This window comes from Oryza brachyantha, chromosome 10, assembly GCF_000231095.2.
Source record: "Oryza brachyantha chromosome 10, ObraRS2, whole genome shotgun sequence".
NCBI classification, from domain to species: Eukaryota; Viridiplantae; Streptophyta; class Magnoliopsida; order Poales; family Poaceae; genus Oryza; species Oryza brachyantha.
The window spans coordinates 11456105-11467290 of record NC_023172.2 but is presented as its reverse complement, the minus strand read 5'-3'; the positions used below and the strand labels follow the sequence as shown (position 1 = coordinate 11467290).

Below are 11186 nucleotides of genomic sequence, written 5' to 3'. Positions count from 1 at the left end.
TTAACATCATTTGACACGAAGACATTAGACCTCAACGGCTGCGGTAACGTATTCGGCGCGAAAAACGTAATAATAGATTAGTACATGATTAATTAATTATTAATTATAAAAATTGTAACGTAGATTAATATAATTTTTAAAACAACTTTTCTATAGAAAATTTTTCTAAAAAATATATCATTTACGTGCAAAAAAAACTAGAAAATTTGGGTTACGATGAGGTTGTAACGAACGTAGCCAATGTCAATCAAGCTAGTGCCAAGAAAAACATCCATTCTTAAAATAAGTTTTTTCAATGTTATAGTTGGAAATAAAAATTTTAAAAGACTAAACTGTAAAAAAAATACTGGATGATTTGGATTTATAGCGAGAAGGGGATGTCTAGTGATTGGCCGATCGAAATTCCAACATGGCCGGAGACGACGACGACGACGACGCGTGGTCGTTACGTCTTGCCGTGCTGCACGACCAACTAACGCGCCGCGTTTTATCCTTTGGTTCTCCGGTCTGCTCGCTACGACTCCGGTCACTCTGCGATGAAGAACGTAGCCCGCTTCGTCGTCGTCCCACTCCTCCTCGTGGCGGTCGCCGCCGCCGCCATCACTGCGACGGACAATGCCGCGGCGTCCTCGCAGACGGAGACGGACGCGCTGCTCGCGTGGAAATCGAGCCTCACCGACGCGGCCGCGCTGTCCGGATGGAGACGGATGGTGCCGGTCTGCGCCTGGCGTGGCGTGGCCTGCGACGCCGCCGGTCGGGTCGCCTCGATCCGGCTCCGGGGTCACGGTCTCAGCGGTCGTCTCGAGGCGCTCGACTTCACAGCGATCCAGGCGCTCACCGAGCTCGACCTCCGCGGGAATAACTTCGCCGGTGCCATCCCGGCCAGCATCTCGCGGCTACGCTCCCTCTCCTCGCTTGACCTCGGCAACAACGGGTTCGCCGGCTCCATCCCGCCGCAGCTCGGCGACCTCTCCGGTCTCGTCGAGCTGCGCCTCGACGGCAACAACCTCGTCGGAGCCATACCGCACCAGCTCAGCCGGCTCCCCAAGATTGTCCATTTAGACCTGAGGGGTAACAAACTCACCAACCCAGACTCCGGCAAGTTCTCGCCGATGCCCACCGTCAAGTTTCTGTCACTCAGTTCCAACCTCCTCAACGGCAGCTTCCCGGAGTTGGTCCTCAGGACCGGCAACATCACCTACCTCGACCTGTCGTTCAACAATTTCTCCGGACCAATACCAGACACGCTTCCAGAGAAGCTCCCAAACCTGAGGCATCTCAACCTGACTGACAATGCGTTCTCCGGTCGTATTCCTGCGTCGCTTGGGAGGTTGACGAAGCTCCAGGACATACAGTTTGGCTTCAACTCCCTCACTGACGGCATCCCGGAGATCCTCGGGTCGATGGCGCAGTTGAGGATTCTTGAACTTGGACCTAACCCGCTCGGCGGGCCTATTCCGGCAGCTCTTGGCCGGCTCAAGATGCTGCAGCGGCTCGACATCTGGAACGCCGGATTGATTTCCTCTCTACCGTCGGAGCTGGGCAACCTGAGCAATCTCAGTTATCTGGATCTATCCGTGAACCAGCTCTCCGGCGGCATTCCGGCGGCATTGGGCAGTTTGACAAGCTTGGTGATTCTTGATTTCTCAGAGAATCATCTGACAGGAGGCATTCCACCTGAGTTGGGTCATCTCAGCCATTTGTTATTGCTCGTACTTAGCAATAACTCCATTTCGGGGCCTATTCCGGGAAATTCGGGAGAAAATCCCTCCAACGGCTTTTGCGGATTGATTTCCCTCCAGTTTCTGCACCTGTCATACAACAAGCTTACAGGTGAGCTGCCCAACTGCTGGTGGAACCTGCAGAGCCTGCGGTTCTTGGACCTGTCCCACAATTCCTTGTCAGGTGAAATCCCTGAAGCAAAGACAAACTACAGTTGTGCGCTTATATCGGTTCATCTTGAGAGTAATAGCTTCACAGGATTATTTCCATCAGCTTTCAAGGGATGTCAGATGCTCGCTTTCTTACATATTGGGAATAACAACTTCTTTGGTGGCATCCCTCCTTGGATTGGGGAAGGCATTCCATCGTTGAAGATTCTTAGCATGGGATCAAACAGCTTCACAGGTAAAATTCCTTGGGAGTTGTCGCAGCTTCCACAGCTTCAACTGCTAGATATAGCCAACAATAAATTGACTGGAATAATTCCCAGAGCTTTTGGTAACTTTGCCTCCATGAAAGATCAGCAGTTTACTTCAGATAATCGTTTTGATCATGATATAACCAATATAATTTGGAAGGGACAGGAACAAGTTTTCCAAGGAACGATTAAATTACTGCTTGGTATCGATTTGTCAGACAACTTTTTGTCAGGATGCATCCCTAAAGAGTTAATGAATCTCCAAGGTCTTCTATTTCTGAATTTGTCAAGAAACCATCTATCATGCAGCATACCTAAAAGCATTGGCAGCTTGAAAAAACTCGAGTCGCTTGACCTCTCGTCGAATGAACTTTCAGGGGCCATTCCGCCAAGCCTTGGCGATATATCTACCCTTGGCGTTCTGAATTTGTCGAATAATCATCTGTCAGGGGAGATACCCACCGGCAATCAACTACGAACATTCAATGCATCGATATACAGCAATAATTCTGGGCTATGTGGTTTTCCGTTTAATATTTCTTGCACTAATTCATCACTTGCACCAAACGAGAGATACTGTAGAACTTGCGAGGACCAATATGTATCCTACTTTGTGGTGGCTGGAGTGGTTTCTGGTTTTTGTCTATGGTTTGGAATGTTCTTTTCCGTTGGGACATTAAGGTATGCCATTTTCTGTTTTGTTGACCGAATGCAGTGTAAGGTTATGCAGCAGGTATCATGTATTAATCAATTCCGCTGAAGAGGAAATACTGCTTAGTATGTGTGAAGATGTGGGAATATTGGCTGTGGGAATATTGTGGATTTCTGGAGAGACCCATGGGTGCAAGGACAGAGTGTTCAACAAAAGTGGCCGGAGCTATACAGCTACGTCGGCAGAACAAAGGGGATGGTTAAATACGGAGTCACAAATCGAAACTGGGTCAGGCAGATCAGGGGAAGCTTATCGGTTGTCGCGCTCGTGCAGTTTCTGCAATTGTGGGACTTAGTCAATCAGGTGGCCCTATCCAGTGAGCCGGATGTTTATACCTGGAAGTTGGAAAACCACGGATCATACACGACGAGATCAGCGTATTCGGTGTTCTTTTTGCCAAGAATCCAATCAATCGCAGGGGCATTGATTTGGAAATCGAGGGCACCGGGGAGAGTCAAATTCTTCATGTGTTGGCAACTCAGGGAAGTTGCCTAACAGCAGACAATCTGGCAAAACGAGGGTGGCCCGGGCAATCGAGGTGCGCCTTGTGCCAATCTGGAGATGAGACCTGTGAGCATATTTTCCAAACCTGCAGCTATACATCACAGGTATGGAGCAGCCTCAGAGCTTGGACAGGAGTGCATTTTCCTCTGCCGAGCGAAGTGCAGACAGACCTGGTGGGCTGGTGGCAAACAGCCAGGGGAAGCTTTCGGACGCGCTACCGTAGTTCTTTCGACTCACTCTGCATGCTTGTCACCTGGATGGTCTGAAAACAGAGGAATCAAAGAGTTTTCGAGAGGAGGGCTGCTTCAGCGCAGGACCTTGTAAGTGACATTAAAGCAAAGATTTTAATTTGGAGAGAAGCAGGGATTTTTCGGGAGGGAGACGACTAGTTTTTAATCTTTGTGTTTGTCTTTTTCTCTCGTCGATGGCCTACTGTCGATCGCTGATCATCTTGATCAGTTTGTATTTTTCTCCACAACTTTCTTAATTCAATTTGGCCGGCCCAGTTGGGTCGGCCCCACAAAAAAAATGTGCGAAGATGTGTTTCCTTAATGTACATCCTAATGATGAAGAAGTATATTTAGCTTTTCAATTGTTCTCCTCTTGTTCTGAATTTGGCATGTTTCTTTTGTGAGATTTGCTCCGGCCCAATAAAAAGTACCTTGCGGTACCAAATCATTTCTGATCGTTGGATCTAACCGTGCATATTCTACTCAGCTAGATCGAATGGTGGAAAACGATTTGATACCTCGAGATACTTTTTGTTGGACCGAAACAAATATCTTCTTTTGTATGTTAAGACCAGGAGAAGTTGAGAATGTTAATTACTCCATTTAATCAAATTGTGTGGTTTTATGACACGTGTCACCTGAATGAACAGCTGTACTCACGAATTTTTTGAGAAATATTATTAATTTAATGGAAAATCATAAAATTAGATGTTGTCTGCAGAAAATCGTAAATTTAGCACCCTGTCGAACGGTGGGTACTCGATTGGGCCTCGTTGAACTGCTGTTGTTCGATGGGGCCTCTATCAAATAACTATCATTTGACTAGTCCCACCACCTGGTGCCACGAGGCCCGTCGAACTGCTGTTGGCCGATAAGGCCCTCCCACCGCCCCTATTGAACTGCTGCAGGCCGATTGGGCTCTCCCACCGTCCCTATCGATCAACCAGCAGTTCGACAGGCCCCCTGTCAAACTTTCCCTGTTCGACAGGCCCTGTCAAACTCGCAGCCGTCTGATCTCCTCCCCAGTCAACTGCTGGTCGTTCGATATGGGGTCTATCGAACTATGGTAGTTCGACAGGGAGCTAGATTTGTGATTTTCCGCGAACGGCCTCTAGTTTTACGATTTTCTATTAAAATAATAATATTTCTCGAAAAAATTATGTACTCTACTCTTGTGACTAGAGTAACTCATTCCTACTACTATCCTGTTGTGGTTATCTGATGTTTGGACGGAAGAGCAGAAGCGCGTCCTCTCAGTTACAGTATTACAAACATTTATCTGCCATCCATTCTGAAAATATTCTTCTAATCACATATACAAAGGAGAAGGGACTATTAAAATGAAGGCGGTTCCTTTCAAAGATGTGTCGATTTTCTTTCAGATATTTATGTTGCAGTGGCACAAATTTGACCATTTCTATTCTATCTTATTTACAAGTTTATTGTTCCCATGGGAAAAAATAATAATATTACCACAGGAATAGTAACAAAAAATACCGTTATACAAAGTTGATGAAAGACAGACTTTTGTGATTCAGTGTACAAAATAATTTCACTATATTTTTTATCACCAGCTAAAGTAATGCACTATCCTAAGCTTGCTCTTGGCATTAATCTGGCAATGGATCTTACAAATCAGTAAGTCTCTAGGTGTGATCTTCCCCTCCCTGACCGGCGCCTCCATCTCTTCTGCACACACAGTTTTGTCACTTCTGGTAGTCTGTTAGCTTGCTAATTGTGATCAGTTTGAATGTTTCAGAAAGGTAGGCTTGAGTATGTGCAGATATCTCCTGCGCTACAGATCTCATGGAAGGCCTGGATTCAGGGTTTGCCCTTGTGCAACCAAGCGCGATTCTCACGATGAACACAACCTCTTCTGCAAGCTGTCCTACTGGAGCATCCAACCGCTGGTCTAGTATGTCCTTGAGCAGTAGGTCATCTTCTTGTGATGATGAGATAGCAGGCAGGGATGTTAAGAGGTCACCAGGGTGCTTTCCCATCATGACCTCCAGCGCAACCACGCCAAAGCTGTAAACATCGCACTTCTCCGTAACCCTCATTGTGTAGGCCAATTCTGCGAGAATGAATCGAAGTTGGTTAGTGTTACTGTGATGCAGTGATGCAATTGTCAGCATTAGTACAGTTTTTTTTTCAATGACAATCTTTCAAAGTTCTGCAAATCTTCAGGACAAGAAAATGTGGTAATCTAATTTAATAATAGCTATGACTTTAGTCCTTTCATGATAGGATCTTCACGACAAGAAAATGTGGTAGTCTAATTTAATAATCTAATTTAACATGCAAAATAATCTTAATCAGATAGGATCTTAGTTTCTTACTTGAATTCTCTTTTCTTTTTGTATTTACAAACAGACAATTTGACAGCCATATTTCAAAACTACTGCTCTTCTTTCGGTAGTTAATTGCACAAAATGTTTTTATCATAGTCAGAAATGTTTGCTTCTGTTATATAGTACATTAGTACGTGGGAGCATCGAACTAAATTTAGCCATCTAGTTTTTCATTAATTATATTACTAAAACATCCAAAATACTATTTGGTGCTACTATAAGGTTCTCACTGAAGCACTTTGAAGAATAACTAGACTTGATTGTATACGCCAGAGTCCAAGAATTGTGTGCATAAGAAACATGTGTGGTCTTTTAAGGAAAATGTGGTGCAAATTTAACAAAACCAAAAGGCAGATATATACCTGGAGCCATATATCCATATGATCCTGCCACCGAAGTCCAGTTTGTCGACGCAGAGCTGAGCAACTTTGCTGTGCCAAAATCAGACAGGCGTGGCTCGAAGTCTGACTCAAGCAGGATATTGTTCACGGTGATATCACGATGAACGATGACAGGGTTGCAGTCATGATGCAAGTAGGACAGAGCATGAGCCAGCCCCTGGACCACCTTCACCCTCATGCCCCAATCCATCTTCTTCTTCCCTTCCTCCCCATACAATGTCTTGCCCAAGCTCCCCCTTTCCAGGTACTCATACACCAGGTACATGTAGTCACCACTGGTGCAGAAGCCATGGAGCTTGACAATGTTGCGGTGGCGGACCTCCGTCAGCGCCTTGATCTCATTCTCAAAGCTCTTCTTGTTCGCGTCCGGTATGTCACCCGTGTCGGCGACATGGAAACGCTTCACGGCCACAACCTGCCCACTGGGGAGCTCAGCCCTGTAGACGCTTCCGAATCCTCCTTTCCCGACGCAGAAGGTTTCGTTGAAGTTGTCGGTGGCGTTCACAATGTCAAAGAATGTGAACTTGCCTTCCTTTTCCCAGATTGTGGACTCATATGAATCAATGGTGTTAGATTCCACCTCTTTCTTCTCTCTAGGCCTCCTTCTGCATAGCAGTATGAAGCAAGTGGCAATGGCTAATAGTAACACCACTCCAACTACTGACACAACGGTTGCAATGACTACTCTCTTGTGATGCCCTGAAGATGAACTGGTAGAACTGAAGCCACAAGGAGTTAGGCCTTGCACATCACCACAGAGCCCCAAATTCCCAATGTACGCATTAGCCGAAGCATTCTGGAAAGCAATCCCTGATGGTATACTGCCAGTGAGTTGGTTATAAGAGAAATCAACAGCTTCTAGGCTTGACATGCCAGAAAACCCTGCCGGGATCGATCCAGTGAGCGCATTGTGCGACAAGTTCAGTCTCTGCAGGGTTATCAAACTCCCGAGATTCGAAGGGATGGTGCCTGACAAAGAATTGCTGCTCAAATCAAGCAGCATCTGTAGCTGAACCAGATTACCAAGCTCATTTGGTATCTGCCCTGATAACCTGTTCTTGCTCAGATCAAGCAATGTCAGAGCACCAAGCTTACCAATGGCGGCCGGTATCGTCCCGCTAAGAAGATTTCCGGACAAATCGACTCGCTGAAGCGTAGAATTGGTGCTCAAACTTGCCGGAATTGGCCCGGAAAAGGAGTTATGGCTCAGGTTGAGACTGAAGAGGCTGAGATTTCCCAACACAGGAGGAATGCTTCCTGTCAGATCATTTCCAGCCAAATTGAGATCCTTCAAGCTTGCCATGCTCCCAAATGCGACCGGAATGCCGCCGGATATGCGATTGCCGTCCAAGTACAGGCGTGTGAGTTTGATGCATCCTCCCCAGTCAGACGACAGCCGGCCGGTCAGCTTGCTCCCGGAGACGTCCAGGTAGTCCAAGGCAGGGTGCACGCCGAAGGCCTCCGAGATGTCGCCGGTGAAGCGGTTCCCCTCCAGCCGCACGCGGAGCAGCGCCGTGCAGTTCTTCAGGCACGGCGGCAGCGAGCCGCTGAAGTTGTTGCGGTTCGCCGTGAAACGCTCCAGCGCGAATCCGTCGCAGAGGTGCCGCGGCAGCTCGCCGGAGAAGCTGTTGTTGGCAAAGCTCACGGTTTGCAGGGCCAGGCCCTTGCCGAGGTCCGCCGGGATGGTGCCGTTCATTTTGTTGTCGAACACGGAGAGGGACACGAGGTTCCTGAGGGCCGAGATGGTGGCGGGCAGCTCGCCTTCCAGACGGTTGGTGTTGACGTCGAAGCTTTGCAACGCCGTCATGTTGCCGATCGCCGGCGGGATCACGCCGGTGAGCTTGTTGAAGAACAGCGACAACCTCGTGAGCTGCTTGAGCTTGCCGAGCGAGCTGGGGATCGGTCCGGTGAGCGAGTTATCCGACAGATCCAGCTCTGTCAGATTCCCCAACTCGCCGAGCTCCGCGGGGATGGAGCCGTTAAGCTTGTTGGTGTATAGGTACAGGACGCCCAGTTTCCTCGCCTTGCCGAGCTCCGGCGGAATGTTTCCGGCCAGCGAGTTGTTCTGCACCTGGAAGGAAATGAGCTCAGGCCAGCTCGGGAACAACCCCGGCGGAATCTCGCCGGTGAGGTTGTTCGTGGAAATGCCGAACTCCCGCATTGCCCGCATCCCGGCGAACTCCGGCGGCAAGCCACCGGAGAGATGGTTCGTGGAGAGCTCAAGGAAAGTGAGATTCTTAAGATTCCCCAGCTGCGGCGGCAGAGTTGAAACAAGGCCGGAGTTCTTGATGTCCAGATACCGCAGCATCTGGAGCTGGCCAAGTACCGGCGGGATCGGCCCGCCGAGCTTGTTGTCACCGAGGTCAAGAACCCTCAACTGCGGCATTGATCCAAGGAACTCCGGGATGCCACCGGTCAGATTGTTGTTGGCCATCCGCAGGTCATGGAGGTTCGTCAACCTCGCGAGGAACGCTGGAATCCCGCCGAAGAGCGGGTTGGTGGACAGGTTGAGGTACCTCAGGTTCGGGAGCTTCTCCGGCAGCGTGTCCGGTACTGGGCCGGAGAAATTGTTCTGCGACAGGTCGAGGTAGGTGATGTTGCCGCTGTTGAGGACGAACTCCGGGAAGCTGCCGATGAGGTTGTTGAGGTAGAGCGACATGAACGTCACGGTGGGCATCGGCGAGAACTTGGCGTAGTCCGGGTTGGTCAGGAAGTTGGACCCCAGGTCGAAATGGACAATCTTGGGGAGCCGGCTGAGCTGGTGCGGGATGGCGCCGGCGAGGTTGTTGTTGTAGAGGTGGAGCTCCACTAGGCCGGAGAGCTCGCCCAACTGCGGCGGGATGGAGCCACTGAGCCCGTTGTTGCCGAGGTCGAGCAAGGTGAGCGAGCGAAGCCGCGAGATGCTGGCTGGGATGCCGCCGGTGAAGTTGTTCCCGTTGAGGTCGAGCACGGCCAGCGCCGGGAGCGCCGCGAAGTCGAGCGTGTCGAGGCCGCCGCCGAGCCCCAGCTTCCGGAGCCGCAGCCCCACGACGCGGGCCCCGGCGGCGTCGCAGGTCACGCCGCTCCAGCTGCACGCCGCCGCCGCGGCGGGCCGGGTCCATCCGGACAGCGCGGTCGCGTTGGTCAGGGTGGCCTTCCACGCCAGCAGCGCGTCGGCCTCCGTCGTGGCCGCATCCGCCGCGCCGGCAAGCACCAGCAGCAGGAGGAGCAGGCGCGCGGCGTGTCCCCGCGGCATTGCCGAGATCTGAGCTCGGCGAGCGTCGGCGGCGGCGGCTGGTCACGGGCTTGCCCGTTGCCGGAGAGGAGCGCGCGGGTGGACGCTATTTTAGCACGCTTGCGGCGCGGGCGGTCAAAGCTCGAAGGGATGGGGTTGACTGCAACACGTGGGGTTGGGTGAAGCGTAGCGTACAGAAACGGAGGACGCGATCGAAACGGCGATTTGTCCTCGTTTTTGTGCGGATTTTTCTGCGGCAGGCTGTGCAAATGATAGGGAATGCGGTGTTTGACTGTTTTAACGTGGAATGAATTGACCGTGCGATGTACGGCCAGCCGCCAGCACACTGTGTTCCTATTATACATACATATACGTACATCAGTACATGCATACATACATACATACTTATATATATAGTATATGTATATGTGTGTATAAATATGTATATTGTGGACCGGTAGAAATTAGGAATAGATATAGCTTTACTGGGTACAAGTAAACTGTTTATTCCATTGCCACGTTTTCATTAGCATAAAACCAAATATTTATCCTAACAAAGTAAATTCATATTTATACCAAGTTTACAAAAAAATATAGCAGCATTTCTAACATAAAACACATATATTATAAAAATATACATAATGGTGAATTTAATTAAACTAATTTGATATTGTGAATGCTGCTATTTTTAATAGGCAATCAATTTTCAAGAAGTCTGACTTAGGGTACCTATAATCACGTAAGCAAATACGATAATATGGAGAAAAAAAAAGAAAGAACCTATTGTTATACATGATAGCAGCTTAGAGTCGATTCATAATATTTATTAATTAAAAATACATTTTATTGCATAGGATGGATAAAAAGGAAAGGAGTGTAATAAAAAATTATTTTTTATATTAATTAAGAAAAAATACCTAACTATACATTTGTACATGTTCTTATAAGATTAGTTCTGATTGCTGATTTGGATCAGAGAAAATTCGACCATAGTCACTATTTTAAACATGTCCTTACGATAAAATCAAAATATCTTAAATCTTGAAACAGATGGGTACTTATGAATTCACCTTGCAATCTCCTATCACAAGAAGTGGAAAATGATCTTGTTGTAATACTTGCATCGCTTCTCTTAGAGAAGTGGATTCACAAAATGGTTCACCGGCCTCATGGTATTTTAATCTCATGTAATAATAGGATCGACTTCGACATATAAGAAGTTTATCAATGAATTTCGCTAGTGGTTGTCAAGATTGGCTAGTCTAACAAATATGGTGTAGATTCATTCCTACTCTCATGGATCAAACCATGCAATATATACATCCTCATATTTTTATTTTTTTCTTATACTTATAAGCCAAATTTGAAATTTCTAACCTTGATTTTGATATTTTTCATCGTAGTTTATTTTTAATCTTTATTTTTAGGTTAATTTAGAACACATATATAAAGTTTTATTAACAAATTATTTTTCATTCATAAATATATTGTTTAACTTTTTATCTGAAAAAGCTAAGCAATCAAATAGCACCAGTATTCTAAATATGCTACGTTGAATAATGTACGCATCTATAAGCTATCAACCATATTGATTGGACTGTTTTGTCCTACATTCCGTTTAAACCGCAGCACAT

The 11186-nt window shown here is 47.6% G+C and overlaps 1 protein-coding gene and 1 pseudogene across 1 annotated transcript; one reads left to right on the top strand and one right to left on the bottom strand.

Moving 5' to 3' along the window:
- The first annotated feature begins 707 nt into the window (after positions 1–707).
- Positions 708–2918, top strand: LOC102712474 (annotated as a pseudogene).
- A 2021-nt stretch (positions 2919–4939) lies between these two features.
- Positions 4940–9489, bottom strand: LOC102712201 (probable leucine-rich repeat receptor-like protein kinase At1g35710). Its single transcript, XM_040528151.1, has 2 exons — positions 6300–9489; positions 4940–5660 (listed from the first exon to the last, which is right to left on the bottom strand). Exons 1-2 carry the CDS (start codon positions 9013–9015, stop codon positions 5293–5295), a joined length of 3084 nt encoding a protein of 1027 aa, XP_040384085.1. The 5' UTR covers positions 9016–9489; the 3' UTR covers positions 4940–5292.
- Positions 9490–11186: the final 1697 nt, after the last annotated feature.